This window comes from Pseudochaenichthys georgianus, chromosome 3 (assembly GCF_902827115.2).
Source record: "Pseudochaenichthys georgianus chromosome 3, fPseGeo1.2, whole genome shotgun sequence".
In the NCBI taxonomy this organism is placed as follows: domain Eukaryota; kingdom Metazoa; phylum Chordata; class Actinopteri; order Perciformes; family Channichthyidae; genus Pseudochaenichthys; species Pseudochaenichthys georgianus.
Genome location: NC_047505.1, coordinates 38,572,377 through 38,589,770, shown reverse-complemented (window position 1 = coordinate 38,589,770; position 17,394 = coordinate 38,572,377). Strand labels below are relative to the sequence as shown.

The 17,394-nt window shown below is 39.6% G+C and overlaps 1 protein-coding gene across 4 annotated transcripts in view; it reads right to left on the bottom strand.

Moving 5' to 3' along the window:
• The window catches only part of furina (furin (paired basic amino acid cleaving enzyme) a), an 86,334-nt gene extending 70,913 nt beyond the window's left edge, over positions 1 to 15,421 (bottom strand). Inside the window, exons 1-2 of one of the 4 annotated variants that reach the window (XM_034112349.2) lie at positions 15,271 to 15,421; positions 7,166 to 7,490 (exon numbers count right to left, since the gene is read on the bottom strand). In XM_034112349.2, the coding sequence (XP_033968240.1) occupies positions 7,166 to 7,375 (210 nt within the window). In that variant the 5' untranslated portion in view covers positions 7,376 to 7,490; positions 15,271 to 15,421. Of the gene's footprint in view, positions 1 to 7,165; positions 7,491 to 11,117; positions 11,220 to 14,788; positions 14,896 to 15,270 lie in introns of those variants that run through there. The other 3 variants (XM_034112367.2, XM_034112360.1, XM_034112341.1) reach the window with 3 other exon arrangements.
• Between the last annotated feature and the right edge of the window lie 1,973 nt (positions 15,422 to 17,394).

The window sequence follows — 17,394 nt, the reverse complement described above, 5'->3', positions numbered from 1 at the left end:
GTTTGTTCCTTTCAGGACTCTACGTGGTCTGCGTTTTGTTTTTATGTTGACCTTACATTTCTGCCTCATGTGGTTATTGTATTCATGTTTCTGTGGTCTTCATTTGAACTTTTGTTCTTACTTGTGAAGCACTATGTGAATTCTATTTCTGTGAAAGGTGCTATAATAAATAAACATTATTAGTATTATTATTCAATTTCGAGAGGATGCACAATGGAATACTGACCTAGTTGCAAAGTGACATTAACTGATGAATACATCTTTTATTAACATGTTTACATTCTTACTCTCTTTGCAGGCAAATGGGATCTTAAAACCCAAAAGTCATATTAGAATCAGAATCAGATATGCGAATGATCACTTTATATATTAATATGAAAAATATCCGATAGTGCAAGACCCTATGGAAAAGGGTCTCTCTTTTTAAGAAAGCTTTAAAAAATATATAAGGGAAAACCAACCAAATGTGGAAGGAAGAGATTAGAAGTTCACGCCGCCGCCATATCTCGAGAAATTATTTTCTTTTTCTTGTGAGCTGATTAAAACGTGAAGTCCTCACATAGGCATCCTTCAACTTCAGTGCTGCGTCATGAGTTACTGATAGGAGTGTCATTTCATCTACTCCATCAGAACTGCAGATAATATCCATCTCCTTTTGCCCCTTCTTTAATCTTGTGCTGAACAGAATATTAATAACCTTCATAAAAAGGGGTCTAACCACTTCTGACAGGAGAGAAAATAGGCCAAGATGGTGCCACGGAGTACAGTGGGGGCACAGTATGCCCAACACAATCCTCCCTCACATGCAAAGCCCTGGGGTGGACCGGCAGAATGAGCTATAAAGGCAGGCGGCCTACAAACAGACGGTTTTATCCTCCACCAGTTACAGAAACCACTGCTCACAAGAAGGGAAGTAACACGCTTGTGCTACAATGTGCTACATTTGATTTTGAAGTAGAATAGATTACTTATTTATTCATTGCCTTTTGTTCCTCTTTCACCTCTGGTTATGAACAATCTAATACAAATAGAGCGTCTATGGAAACCAAGGGATTTATCTTGCATCCTCTAAACACAGTGTCACAGATTTGACATCATTTGAGTTTTTCTTGAAGAAACGACAATAACCCGTTTCATATTCCAGGACCAGGAAGCAGGAAACAAATATACTTTCACACAAATGGTGCTATTCTACAATCTTTAAAACGACACGTCTTGACATTGTGCAGCTTTGTTTCTCAACAATGACACTGAACGAGAGTTATGCAACAAACCCAAAGGCTGTAAACACTTTGCTCAACAAAAGGTAGGGCCAGAAAGCCGTCCTGCAACATCGCAAAGAGCAGGTTGTTTCCTGATACAGGGCTTCGTCAACTTTCATGAGTTGCTTACAAGATGGAAGAGATGGTGAATCAGAGGCCACTGTCGGAGAAGCATCGTTCGACATGTGACCTTACAAATATTAAAAGAATCCACAGTGGTTGACGGACGTTATGTCCTGCATGAAACTTCAAAAGATCAGATATTCACTTCTATACTCAAACAGGACATTTCAGGAAGCCTGGGAACCTTTTTAAATGCATTGCACACTCTGTAAAACGACCTGCTATTGGTATAGCTTATCTGCAGCATATGTATGTGTATGTGTATACATACAGTAGATGTGTATGATTATAGGTTTTTAATGCATGTACGGATATGCATATGTATTACATGCATATATATTAATTTAACAATGTCCCTGGTAAATAATCGTGTGTATAAGAAATTGTGTGTATGAGGCTCGCTGGCGGTGAATGTAGGCGATTACTTTAGTCGTTGTTATTGTTTGTAATTATTTTTTCTCTTTGTACATACAATCAGTACAGAGTAGACCATTGTCTCATTTGCATGCACATATTTTGCTTTCCACTTCTAATGACAAACATTACTCGAAATGCAATAAAAAGATTTTTTTATCAGAAAAATATTAAAAGAATCCATCTCGCGCTGTACTTGAACAGTCGAGCCAACAGGTCAATTAAAAAAAAGTGTAAAAAAACAATGATTCTTATTCTCCTTTATTTTTTTTGTAACCCGTGTCAGGCCTCAATATCAAATCACTTCTTACAGCAGTGCCTCTAATCACATTTGCCTATTTATTTAAGTACTGGCGTAATGAAGGTGCAATTGAACCAGACATAGCTCTAAAATGTTCCACTGAGAAACTGCAGTGCAAGCCTGATGATGTGGGCAAGAAAGGGTCTTTTAAAATGTAAAATAACCATCCAGAGATGCAAGCTGGCAGTTAATAGCCATTTGCCACAGTGTGAGTCAGCCATTTCTTAATTTTATTACTTTAACTTAGGTTTAATTATTCCTCTTGTTGTAAAACGGGACTATAATGTAGAAGTGGAGTCAAAATGAGAGGTATAATCCATATGAAAACCCCCTTGGTCACAGCAACCTTTTATTTATTAAACAGAGTGCTTGATTAGTTTCAGGTACATTGTATTCCTTATTATCTTTTCAAAAAGAGAAGGATGAATGATATGACAACTATGCAAGGGATAGAGCAAAGGGGGGGGGGGGGGGGTAACTCAACTGAGGCAGCTGGTGCAGTTGGAATTAACATTATTTGCTACTGTCAGCAAACTTTACCTTAAAGTTTCCTCGCTGACAAACGACCAACCCCACTGTCACGTTGGCGCTCAGGCCCTGATTGATTAGTAGTGACAGAAGAGGGAGCTGACTCCAAACGACTAATGGCCCCGACAAACCAAACCAACCGCTAGGAACTAGAGTCAGCAAAGACGAGCAGATGCATCACATCTGCCAGATGACAAGCCTGTTGTGTTTCTAACCTTCAAAGTACAAAGAAAATATCTATCAAATATGAGGCATTATATTGGAGGTTAAAAAAAAATAAGTAACGCCTAGTAAACCGGTTCGAACCCTGAGCCAGCCGAATATTTCAGGCAATGCCCTTGTCTCTGTCTCCCACTTTAATCTCTTAACCTCCAATAAAAGGCCCTCTGGCCAAAAATACATTTTAGTTTTACAGGCCACATTACTGCTACTACTAAGAGCAGCAGCCAAATAAATATAAATAAATAGTAAAAGAAAAACAAGGAACGGCAGAAACCACAATAACACTCGATGGCGACTGGCGGCTTTATGTGGGGGTTTCCGGGTAATGAGTCACCTTACTTAAGTACTATATAATACTGTAGAATAATTACACTTTAAGTAATAAAGAAAAGGAATTACCGTAGCATTTTTTTACACTTGTGTAATTATCAAAAACAAATGGGAGCAATTTCTGCTTGTATTTATTCTACAGTAAAACGATTATCTCCGAGTGTTAGATTGTTGTTAACTGTGACGTTCTTTCATCACTATCTCCTGACATTCTATCAATAACATACTGACAGCAAACATGTATAACTTTAACAAGAAGAATACGTATCCCATAGAAGTCAAATGAATTCAGAAGTTGAAACTGGCCGTGACAGTAAATTAAATCTCTATTATCCTCGCAAAATCATAAAAAAAAATGATGTTCGACTCAACATGAGTGCAACATGAGAATGTTAAGTATGTGTTCAGTAAAACTGTGCCTTCGCCTGCTTGACAACATGCTGCGTGTGCCGTGATGGATTGTGATGGATTGTGATGGATCATAAAATCTGACATGTTTAAGACATGGGGTTTATGGGTGCCATAGTCTGAGTGGGAAGAGAGAGGGCGAGGATAATTAAAAAAAAACGACCATCATCAGAGCTGTAAAACCTGCCCAGCTGCAGTCTCTGATCCTCCCCTCCAGCTCTCCTGCCTGACACCAACACCTGAACACACCACAGAGTCACTCACCACGCATAGCTCACAAAGCGACGCTCATTTCCCTCGCAGCTTCAGGCAAAAAAAATGAGGGCATAACAGATTTGTTTGTTTCCATCTCTGAGGTAATGGCTTCAGTTTATCAATGAGCAGTGACGTCCTGAATGCAGGAGCGTCTTTAATACCGTCATCACTCGTGGTTATACCCCAACTTTAACTCAAAGTTAATGAGCAGAGAGGATGCATCCATAACAGATGTGACTGTTCCATGTCATTTACTCTGAGGTTCATCATGGCCATGTCAAGGTGCCAGTCCTAATACTGACCGTGTCCAACCGACGGGAAGCAGGCAACTTAATAAAAGAGCAAACAGCATCTACATTCAACAACTATTAAACAAAATAATCCGTAGAATAATCGATCATTTGAAAATATTAAGTGTTTTCAGCCCTTTTTTCATTATGGGATTAGGAACCAGAGCTTTTATTCATTTGTGTAACCATATCTTTAATTTCAACACGACAGGAACTTCCTCAAGAAGAGGAACAACCAGCACATACAGAAAGAGGATCTTCTCTTTCTTTTTGTTTGATATGTCAAACTGACATTACTTTTGAAAACCTTTGCCATGGTTATAAGCAAACAGGTAACGAACAGATTATTTTGCAGCACAGGTTGGTTCCTATGAATATCTTTAAAGAACAAATACCAGGCCAGGTAAGGCTGCTCCTTGGTGATCTGGTGAATTGTAACTGGGGTTATTTAACTATTTGAAAAAAAATCCAGCTCGGGGTTATAAGTTATGAAGCCGGTTTAATAACGTAGAAGTGCTTTCAGTAAAAATCTGGAACATCTGTTTTTACTTCAGTCCATGTTTCACATTTGAGAGCTCAAGGCTTTATGCAGCATTTATGCAGCAAACTTCATTGAGCCTTCTTCATGAGACAGGCCCCTGCGCTGCCATTTTTCCATCTCAAACGCTGTGTCAAGACTACCTCATCAAACCAGCTCTAGTCAGACAAAGCATATCGGTTTTCCCTCCCTCAAAGTATCATAAGTTATGATAGCAAGTTGCTGAGAGCAGCCAAACCACACAGCTCCTCGTCTCCTGGAGGCAGTTCTGTAAGTACTTGGGTGTGATTATTTTGTCTGGACCCCTGGGTGTCCACAGGCAATACATAGTTAAAGGTTTAAAGTAAGATTACTCACTAGTCTGCGTGTTATGATTCAGAGCACACATTACATTCCTGGTCATGACCAGAAACACCATATGGTGCAAAGCAGAACATGGTTCCCTGGAAAGTGCTGAGCCTGTTATTAAACATCTGCAATGAGAGCTGCTTGTTTTCAGTTGATATGGCTTTTTTTCTCCACTTTCTGAAAAAGTAAAAGGCACACTTTTAGCATCCTTACATTCCTCATGAAACTTTGTTTATAAACCTAATTTAGTGAATGTCACACTTAAGCCTGACAGTATCAAAGGTATATTTTGCAATCTGCCAATTACAACTCAACTACTCCACTGCACTTCTTCAAAACAAGTATGGAGGAATAGATGATCCTTTCATGTGGTTTGATGTTACATATAAAACAATATTGATATATAAACTAGTATTTAAGTATGACATAGGTACGTACATTTGTTAATATACTTTGAAAGTTGTTTTTTAAAGAGTTTGGGGCTGAAAGAAGGATCAGCAGTAACCTAACCGCAAAACGTAAGAGTAAGTACAAAAACGTACATTGAACCCTAAAACGGATATTCATTGCTATACAAACCTTTAGTCCTGCTGAAGAGTTCATCATTTAAAAAGTCAGACATTTCTTTCCAGACAATATAAAAGGATAATTTGTTTGCACTGAGGTCAAACAGGAAGAGATACAAAAGTAAATTGTACTAAAGCAAAACAGGAAATGTTACAAGAACGATTGTAATAATCCAAACCTTTTACAGAAAGTGTGTTGACTGGAAACTTATTTTAGCTCAATCCAACTCTTGTCAGTCAGAGGATAATAATCAAACGGTGTCTGGTGTTTGGGAATTGTAACCGTTTTGATCCAGGCGTTGATTATTTGACATATGGAGCAGCTTGATGTCAAATAGTTACAGCGCATAACAAATACCCAGGTTTTATTCTCACCTTGCACCGACACTGTCCTCAAATAAAGTCGGATATGCCAACAACAAAAAAGTTGGTAAGAAAAAGGAAGATTATTTGTGTCTAAACTTTTCGATTGTTCTAAATAGAGTTAAAATGCAATGTGTTTGAGGGGGATTTTATAATCCAAGTCATACACATTTGAGTTCACGCCCACAGCTCGACTAAAGTTCACTCACATCTTCCCAGTTGACTCACACCACACTCCCCCACTGCCGAGTCCCTGTTGGACACCGCTGTCTACACATATGGAAAGATCTTTCTTTTCAGCTTTTACATATAGATCTGTAGCATGAACGAGCAATCACATTTTTTTTGTTATAGATTAACATTCTCCTATGAAATTGGGACAAAGTTCTTATCATACTATGTTTCAGCGACTTTTTACACAATTGCTCAATATGTGCTATTCCTTGTCAGTCAACACTAAAAGCACGTCATTAGTCATTTGTAGCCCTTGTATGTTTTATAACACTTTGAATCTGTTCCTGGTTTTAGATTCAGTTGTGACTCAAGACTATCGTCATAAATGGTTCAGTAACAAGTAAACCACCAGAATGAAACATATATATATTGTTGCGACATGTATATGTGATCAGTACATCTGAAAGAGCTGTAAAGGATCCTTGCTGTGACAATAAAGCACAGACTATATGTCATTTAGTGGTGATCATATCTCACCCTACAGTCACACAACAGCCCGACTGAAACTGGCTTATCATACAACTTGGAACTACTAATCATTTAGTATTAATAGATTCAAGTGTATGTCTTGGGAATGACGAAAGCAGATGAAATTGTGGGGAAAGGACGAGCTGTTCTCCCACTGAACATTACTCTCTGGTAACTAAGCCAACAGGAAACCCCAATAAAATGAACTATAAAAGTGATAAAGAATCATAAATAACTCATATAATCATGAACGAGCACACATTAACAAGTCAGAGATTATACAGTGCGGAACAGCAAGTCGACCTCCTTTTAATGCAATCTTTAAGGAGGCGGATGCATCCTACAAAACATTTGCATAGTAAAAATGTAGTTTGCTTTATTTTCCACACATGGAGCTAGAATCACCCGTGGTCTAAAGCGCCATAGTTCTTTGAGCTTTTAATCAAACCTGACCATTAAACTACTGCATCTTCAAAAAGAGATAAAAGAGCCAAAAAGTTCCTCTTAATACTCACATGTCCTTGATTGATGAACCCATGTTTATTTGCGATTAGATCAGCTCCCTCCTGACCTCCAGGTATGTGGACAGCCCATGTGTTTGTGTAGACCTTCTGACACAGAACCGGTTCCAGCCCAGAAACCAGTAAGACCAGCAGAGGCCCGAGTAGCAGCTCCTTCAGCCGGAGCCTGCGGCCGACAGGGGGACATGAGGGGCCAGAAGCCATGGGTGCTCGTAGCGCAGCGCAGTCTCTGAGCACAGCGCCTCTCCGACGGGCCGGGGCTGCCCACAGTACACGCAGGTGCACGGAGAGACAAAGAAAGGGGGCAGTCACAGCTCACCTGACAGGAAGAAGAGAAGAAAAGAACACAATAGAGAATAAACATCTGCTATGTTTAGAAAGCTGTGTAAAAGGCTGACAGTTGTGTGTCATAACACTGCTACATGGAAGAAGACTATGCACTCGATTAGAGCTACGATCAAACCTGACCCTACAGGAACCTGCATAGTTTCTGTATGAGCCCGACCCGAGTGACAGCAGTTGTTTATGGACTGAGCCCATATTAAAAGCCGCATTTCCACTGTTCAAAATGTACTACACGCTAAATGAAATAAAGTCGTTTTGTGACAAAAATGTTCAACACAATCCAGAAAGTGTTTCCTCATTAATGAAAGGTGGGATTAGGAGTCTCTGCTTCAGGGAAAGGATTTTCAAAAAGCAGCGATGTTGATATTCATAACATTAGATTATTGATTATAGCACCAATAGGTAATAGCGCTTGTGTGTCCTTTATCAAATCAATTCTTCATCGACTAACACTCAATTCACAATTGTGTCGACTAAACCAATAATTGATTAATCAAAAGATCTGTATATAGGTTGTTTTTTTTAGAGGCGACATGAAAGGTTTGTGGAAATCCTTCATGAAAAAAAACCCGAAAATGACTTATGACCCAGGATTTCATTTTCGACGAAGACCAATAGTTTACCAATTTAGGGATAGCAAGGCATAAGCAAACAAGTAGAACTGGAAAATGGGCGCTAACCACAAGAAGCCCAGAGGAATTTCTAAAATGAAAGCCCGGCCAGCCCAAACCAGGCAAGTCCGACCAGTTTCACAGAGGGAATCAAAACGCTATAGCTTCAGGGGAACTATTCATATTAGGCCAACAAAGAACATTTGTTGGAAATGAGATTTAGTTTTTCCCTCGGGTGGCTTCAATGTATGATTGAATGGGGAACAGATACAGGAATAGAGGAATAAACTGAAGGTTTTCAGATCTCAAGATAAATGAAAACAGACGTGTTGAAATGGCTAACATTAATCAACACTATCGAGTTATATATGATCCGTTTTGACCATGGGGAAAAACAGCCACCCCAACACTAGTCTGGAGCAGGCGTACTGCAGCCGGGCTAAGTACAGACATCGGATAATCCCACAGGAAGCAGCGAGCAGGACGCCAAGGCCAGGCCTGATGTTGTGGTCAGACACACAGCAGCAAAATCTGGGTTTACACTCCCGTGGGAGGGTCGATGAAGCTCACGAAAGGAAAATGCTTAGGTGTACCGAGTTGCACGCAGAGGTGGAGATGTGTGGTTGGAAAAGCCAGACCTCGCCTTGGAAGCTGAGGGATCGCAGCAGGTCAGCCTCACTACGACGTGGAGTTTAAATGACTGAGACGGCCGCTGAATGGCTCCGGCCAAGGACAGAACGTACACACTTAAAGTGTCAGACAATAACATTTCACTGCAGCATACAATGCACTGATTTGAGTGTGGGTACGTCTTTGGAGTGAGCCAACACTTATAGGAAGCCATAAGAACACCTCTTAATAAATGACATTTATAAGACAAAGCAATATATCATATGATAGTATAGATACAGAAGCCAGAACTCATGGTGTAGCCTCTAAAAACTGTTGTTTGGACACTATTACTCAAAGTGCCATCTCTATTGTAGCCCCTGAGATGACTGGAGTTCTCTGAATAAAGTGCTTATTTTTATTGCTTTCCTCCTTCTTGCAGTCACATTGTTCTTCTGCTTCAAGTCTCTTTAGTTCTCATCTTTCTGCAGGTGTCAGACTTGTATAAAACAGCCCCGGTCCTGGGATAGCTATTGTATGAACAGAAAACTCAAATTGAACTCGCTGTGCCACTACTCCACATGAACAAACAAGCGCTCAAATTGCTGCTGAAAAGTTTGTTGTGAAGAAAGAATGATGTGTTTCGAGGCAGCTGGGACGTTCATCATTAATAGTTTATTGTTCATTCAGCGGCTGTTTCTTAATTGGACTAAATCTATTCACTGAGACGCTGATACATAGACAAACTACAAGGGTACCGCGGCTGAGGCTGTTCCCATAAGCGAATAATAATGCGTGTTACTGCACCATGATTCAGATCTGCTCCATAAGGTAATGGGTTCTTGTTCTCGGCCCGTGCTGCTCCACGGTTAGTGAAATCGGCCAGTCGTCTTTCTCTACGCCTGCCGACAAACAGACAAATTAACAAACCACACTGAAAACCTAACGTGGCAGAGCTAATACATTTTAGTAAACCCGCTCCCCATTCCTAGATGTTCAGCTATGACAGATAAGGATTTTGTTTAAACAGATTAAATACCTTGACAGGTATTTTTGCACAACATGTACAACTCCTAATTTAGTTTGCTGGTTGGAATAGGGCTCCTGCTCTGTGTTCATTTACATTTAAATAACAAGGCGAAAACCTGCATTTTCAACAATGAGCTTCCATTAAATGTCACAGCCAATTTATCTCAGTGGGCAACATTTTGTTATAAATGGTCCAATGGAAGAATGACTCTTTTCTGTTCAAATCCATCTGATGTTCCCTTCAGGCTGGTTACTCAGAAATTCCTTCCTTGATGAGATCACGTCTTTCTTTTGCTTATGTTGTTGAAACAAATGTAGCTTCTGTGAATCACTTCCATTATAAGTGGCATTTATACGTTCCATTTCACTCTTATTGTTTGCTAACAAACCTAAAATGTGTTCTCCAAATGTAGTGCTGCTTTATCAGTGGCGATACAAATCAATGTTTGAATCTTAATGCAATATCCTGACCCATGTGGAAATAGTATAAGACGTAAGGTGAGAAAGATACAACCCAACACCGTTTTAAAGACTTGGTGATTAGAGTAACAGAGGAACGTCTAAAGGGTTAAGAGAGACTTTATCCAATATGTTGTGAAGCCACAGGCATTAGCGGTCGGCCTGACTGAGTCGCTACGGCAAGCTGCTAATCCCTACAAGCATTTCAGCAAAAGATGTTCATTTCATTTATATGTGGACAACAGCTAGTCGCACAACAGAGACTACTATTTAATAAAACAAACGCCACATATATATAACCAAGCAGCTCAAATCGGGTGCCGTGTCTCTCAAAGTAGAACGTGCCCACCTTCAGCAACACACAAATCCCTCCACCGTGTTTTAATTCTACCTTCCAGCTGAGTTAAGCTCATTTAAACCCATAAACACAAACAAACCAGCCTACATTAAGTAGCATGGATCCAAACACAGCATTAATTACATGTTTACTTTTGTCTATCATCTGCTCAGTTCCCACTGAAATTGAAGAGAAACACAAGGTGGCTATTTAAAAAAATCTAAAGTAATAAGATTCAGATTACATTTAGTGTCTATGACAATTTCATAAAATGGACATTTGTCTCCTGTGATCCCATAGGACGACAGCATACACAACAATAATGCCCAATGAAATCTTAAACTGAACAAGTGGCAGTAACAAGGAATGAGTGAATTGTTATTCTATTGGCATGCAAGTCCAAACATCACAAAAGTGCATGATCCTGAGTTAGTATGTAACAATAAATAAAACAGATAACAATTGAATTCAGTCAAAAATTAAAATACAGCGAACAATTAAAATAAGCCAAAAAGAAACAAAGACAGCTCGTGATAAATCTGTTGGCACAACTCACTCAACTTTGCCCTCTGTCCTTCGATGCCACAGGTAAACAGAGCGAACGCTTCCAAACCTCTGTTTGATTTCCAGACACACATCGACTTATAAGCTCTGCCGGCTGTGACCTCATCAGGGCGCTCAACCAGTTTCTTTAACGTCAGCGTGAAAACCACACACCATGGAGCAACTACTGCCCAACCTCTTTATTGTTCCCGAGGAACAGCGGAGAAGCCGACCGTCGCACTGCGAGTGCTCTTTAATGTTTCCACGGTAAATGATTGCATATGGCAAACTGCGATAACAGAGGTTATAACACACAGAAACTACACCAAATTATAATTAGCCAAGTATCATTACACCCAAAAGGATAATACCAGCCTCATTACCGCACTCATCAGGATGTTTTTTAAAGAAAACTGTTTACATGTCATCAGTTTATTTTTACATTTTAATGATATAAATTATCTTTAATACAATTAGCCAATATGAACCCTTTTCCACACACAAGTTTATTTTAAATCACCCGTTCACGCATTGTCAATATCACAGAGCGAGCGCTCCGATAGCCCACTGAGATTTAGAACAACAAGCTGAGTTTGTGTGGCAAACTGCTGAAATAACACTCATGAATATGCCATAATCAACACTTAGAAACCCTACATGCAGTAACTGCTAAATTATTCCTCAGTTCCTAAATTGTGACAGTGATGTATTCTCATGGCAGATAGTATACAACGGGGTTCATTACTAAAGCACCAATAACATCATCATCACATAGTAAGTGTCATACAGACAGCAGAATACCCAACATCTAATGTCCTTCCCTTCAGACTAACTATCCATGTGGAGGCACTAATATTTCACTATGATTAAGGTTAATTACAAGGAGGTTTTACAGCAAATGTGCTAGACAAAGCCTCAATTTAGCAAAACATGGTCTTTATTGTAATTACCAGCAGCAACTCAACATTCAGAACATTATTATAACAAATAAAAGGTATTACAAAGGTTCATTGTTATGTCTTCTGGTTTCCAAATTAGCGTTTACTCGTGTGCCTTGTTTACTCTAAAAGGTGTTCTTAAGGTTGCAGTTATGTGAATCTGCAGTTAAATTAACATCATCTGCAACCGGGGCACTTATTCTAAAAGCATATATGTCAAAGCAAATGTTTTGAATCTTAACTTTGTTGTTCGTGTACAATGAAGGTGTTGAAAACACTTGCTATGAGTATTTTAGATTTTTAACTTAATTGATCAATATCATGTACAGTGGGGCAAAAAAGTATTTAATCAGCCACCAATTGTGCAAGTTCTCCCACTTAAAAAGATGAGAGAGGCCTGTAATTTCCATCTTCAACTATGAGAGACAGAATGGAGGGGGAAAGAATCCAGGAAATCACATTGTAGGATTTTTAATGAATTAATTGGTAAATTCCTCGGTAAAATAAGTATTTGGTCACCTACAAACAAACAAGATTTCTGGCTCTCACAGACCTGTAACTTCTTCTTTAAGAGCCTCCTCTGTCCTCCACTTGTTAACTGTATTAATGGCACCTCTTTGAACTCGTTATCAGTATAAAAGACAGCTGTCCACAACCTCAAACAGTCACACTCCAAACTCCACTATGGCCAAGACCAAAGAGCTGTCAAAGGACACCAGAAACAAAATTGTAGACCTGCACCAGGCTGGGAAGACTGAATCTGCAATAGGGAAGCAGCTTGGTGTGAAGAAATCAACTATGGGAGCAATTATTAGAAAATGGAAGACATACAAGACCACTGATAATCTCCAATTGACCAAATACTTATTTTCCACTATAATTTGCAAATAAATTCTTTAAAAATCAGACAATGTGATGTTCTGGATTTTTTTTTTTCTCATGTTGTCTCTCATAGTTGAGGTATACCTAGGATGAAAATTACAGGCCTCTCATCTTTTTAAGTGGGAGAACTTGCACAATTGGTGGCTGACTAAATACTTTTTTGCCCCACTGTATATTCTAATGTTTAAAAATAAATCTTATGAAAAACAACCGCATTTAGGCAAACACAAAAGAGTGTGTTATTCGCAGAAGTCTCTTTCACACATCTTTCAATAGAAGCTGAATGACAAACAGAACGCAGGGGAAATGATATTCAAATAGCTGTGCTTAGGACAGACTTCATAGACAGTTGTGACAGTGTTTCAAGTCAAAGGGAAACAAGAGGAAAGGAAATGGTGGAATTGTACACCTCCTAAAGAGTCAAATAAATCCTCATCCTGAAACAATGAGTATAAAAGCCTTGTTTCAGGATGTCACAAAGCAGAAACACCTTCATGTTTCATTCAACACCTCCTTCGCCACATTGTTTGTCTTAGTGAATACAGGATATTGATGACATGGGAAGGTTTTACCTCTTTCTTCAGTGGTGTAGAATTTCCACCATTGAACTTTGTATTTAATATGACTGTATACCTGATATAACAATGACCCCACCCGACGAAACTACCGTAAAGTTGGTCACAAAGGATTGAATGTGTGCAACGTGCGATCATCTTTGTGAATCTTTCTTACAATGGAAATCTATATAGTAAAAGCCATTGGCGGTTATTGCTTGACGGACAATTAGTTTGCAGGCACTTGTTTAGGCTATCAAAAATGTCTCGCCTGTTCTTCATGTTCTCCCTGGTGCATCTGTTTAAGACAATTAGTTAGTTGGTTGGTAAACATCAGTTCAATTGCAACTTTTTGGTAATCAATTAATATGTTCGAGTTGTTTTTTTAAGAATAAAAAGTCAAAACTCTCAAATTCAGCTTAATAAAAGGCTCAAAAATGCTCTCTATGACAGTAAACTCAATATCTTCGGGTTGAACAACATTTTCCACAATTAAAATAATCTTTGGTTGAAGCCTGAACTTGTGCAGATGTATGCAGCATGTTCTGCATTAACAAATAACTTCCAGAATACTTTCTACTACACAGATACATCTCACACAATCTCAATTTATAAGTTAAGTTAACAACTAGTACATGCATTTAGTTAAGAGGCTTGTATTTCAGGCATCAACTTTAACACCCTACTAAACAATTGTATCACACAGTAGAAGGAAGCAGTCACTTACTTCAGAACAATGGGCATTATCTTTTTGAGATGCTTTGTTCTCATTTGGTAGCCTACATGTAAGTGCATGCAACGATGTCATCAACATTGCTTAAGTGTTTATTCATAATGATCAGTAGCTTAGTATTGCTTCACTGGAGAGGTATTACAGTGTCGGGCTTATTGGAAGCACAGACAACACTAGACGCTCAGTTTCCAAAATGAAGCACACTTATTTCTGTGAAATGGCTAAAGCTCAGGTCCATGTTTCACAGGAAGTTATAAAATGTAGAAAACAACAAGCCAGCCCAGTCTAACCCAACAACGCATCGATTACTCCTTGTGTCAAAGTTCAGTCGTAAAGCCACAGCCTTCATACTCGCTGATACACAAGATATTAAGTGTAAAGTGTGCCCGTGTAAACAGCAACACGTCCTGTTTTTGTCAGAAAGGACATAGTTATGTGGAGCAGAGATTAACTGCAGGAAGGAGGAAAACTTCTCCGGCCTGTAACGCCACAACACGTGAATGTTTATGAAAGTTAAGATGTTTAAATGCATCAGCTGATCGGGGTAACGTGTTGAGCTTGCCCTCGGTTGACTCACCTCACGCGTTGATGAATCCGTGACAACAACACGTAGTCATTATTTAGCCCGAAGCGGCGGCTGGAGCTGATCCAAGGATGATAACTCCTCCGCTGGACAAATATGTCTGAAACTGCACCGCGCTGTGATTAACTTGACACCGCGGTGCTCACAGGTGCCTCCCCCTTTTCCTCTCATCCACCCCTGAAGAGCATTTCCGACCTCACATTTTACTACTCCCTACCGAGGAGCACAGACACACATTCCTCGCAGGCACAACCACAGGAGAACCGGACGCAGTCGACGTCACCTCTGGGAGCGAGTTGCCCTCCTTCCCGATCCCACAAACACTGACAGCAAACCGGGATCAATAAGACCCCAATGCCTCCCTGTCCTGCCCGGTGCCAGGGTCTCTGTGGTACCGGAGACAAACTCACCGACCACGCAGCCCCAAACAAGTACAATCACAAGCTCCAGCACAACTTACAATCCGCTTAACTTACCCCCTTTTACATCATGTTCGACCTCGGCGTGTTGTTGTCTCCCCCCGCGGTGTTAGGACCGACGACCGCTCGGCTAAGCGGTTGAAAAATTGATAAGAGTGAATTGCTGGTTATAAATAGTCATGATACCCCTCCGGTGTACCGCTGAGTGGTCCGTGCAAGCCCCAGGAAATACGTCACGGCCACGGACAAAGTGGAGCCGTTGGAGCAACACCTCCTAGCGGACAGCGGCGCGGCGACACCTCCACCTGCCGGCCAGCCACGGAACTGCACCCTCCTCCGCATCATTTATTCCCAGATGGATGGGAACACAGATGGAAACACTTGATAGATGCACAGGATGATGCCAGAAAATGCCATCTTTATTGAGAAAACAGTTTTTGCTAGTAAAGGGGCAACAAGGGGGGAAGGAGGGGAGTTGGATTGTTGATTTTGATGCTCTAATTTGAGCTTTTTCTGCATCAATTCATGCTAGGAATGTCTTTATTTACAGGTGACAATTCAAAATTGAATTTAATGAATTTCGGACCCTCACTGCACAGTCGCTGTTGCCATCACAGTGTATTCTCAGACCAGTTACTTTGGCCTAAGATTAAAATAATAAATTCTATCCTGCTTTCACATATTTACTTTTAACTATGTGTTACTGAGCATCACAGATTAGGCATTTAATGGTTGCATTGAGCATATATACAGGTTGTCAAAATAAAACGTCATGTTTTTATTGGTCATCTTCTAAATATTAAGAGGGTTGTGTCCCATGCATGCCCCCATATAGCAAATTAATCTGGTCCCAGGTTTTCTGTGTGTCAGAGTTTGTGATAATTAAATTAAACCAAACTTGATTGGAAATATGCACTAGGGGGCTGCCCTCGCCGTCAACCATGAACCGCAACATCCCTGGTTCCGCATCTTCTCTCTCCCTCTCTCTCTCTCCCCCTCTCTCTATCCTCTCATTTTCTGTAATTATTCAACTGGAACTAATACTGTAAGGCCATACAGTGCTAAAACTAATAATTGAAAATAAGACATGTGAGGCCAATAACTGCTTATTGGTTCAACAGTTAACAACAATTACATTTTCATATGGAGCCCCTGTACAACACAACATGTGCTAATATTTCCCTCCTGCCCTTATAGGTATAGTACTTTAGTGGGTCAGATTCTATAACAAAAGAATTGAAAAAGAAGAATGAACAGGCAGTGAACCTAGGGGGCTTTTTTGGTTCCCAATGTCTCGGGGCAGTTGCTTGCTTTGCCTGATTGGTAATCTGACCTCTTTCATTCACGCACATAAACCAAAGGGCGCTGTTTAATCATCAACGTTTCAGGTTAAAAATGGAACAAAAATATATCACAATGAAAATAGGATAAACACTAATAGATACCACCATGAGACTTTCCCAGTTAATTACTTACAGTAAGAGCAAACATTTGTGTTTTTAATTTAGATTTTTGTTTACAGACAAATAGACAAACTGTAGCAGTTGTAACTTGACTAGTGCTGTCACTTAAAGTCCAGTCACAGTGTCGCAGTTCTCAAAACATGGAAAGCACATTATGTCTGCATGTAGGGGCATCAGGAGGGATTAGTAAATCATCAGATTTATAGATTGGCAGTCTATAACAGTTCTGATACTTAATCTATCCCCTCGTGACGTTTTTAATGCTAAAAAACAGATGCATGTTATCTCAGTTTGTACTCTAAATATAGCAATCATTACATAATCTCTCAGAGGAGATGACATATTTGCTACAAACATACAGGAAGTATAGAAGACACTACGAGAAAGGATATGTATTGCACTTCAAGAGTTTCAGGTAGTTAGTGCTTCATCATGTTAGAAATAAATGTGAGAAAGATTTAAAATGTCGTTTATCATCCCATAGTGTCTGTAGGTAAAGGGACATTTTGTTTAGTTCAATAAAATACAATCTCAAGTGTTTGTTTGACTACACATGATGTAACGTTTCAAAAGCCCTGTTCTCTGTCACACAAACATGTATTATTGCATTGTTTCCTATAATTGTTCTATCAAAAGAATATTAAATATAGAACCATCTCATACACTTATCTATTCTCATTTCATTTCATTTCAAACCTTTATTTATACAGATAAAATC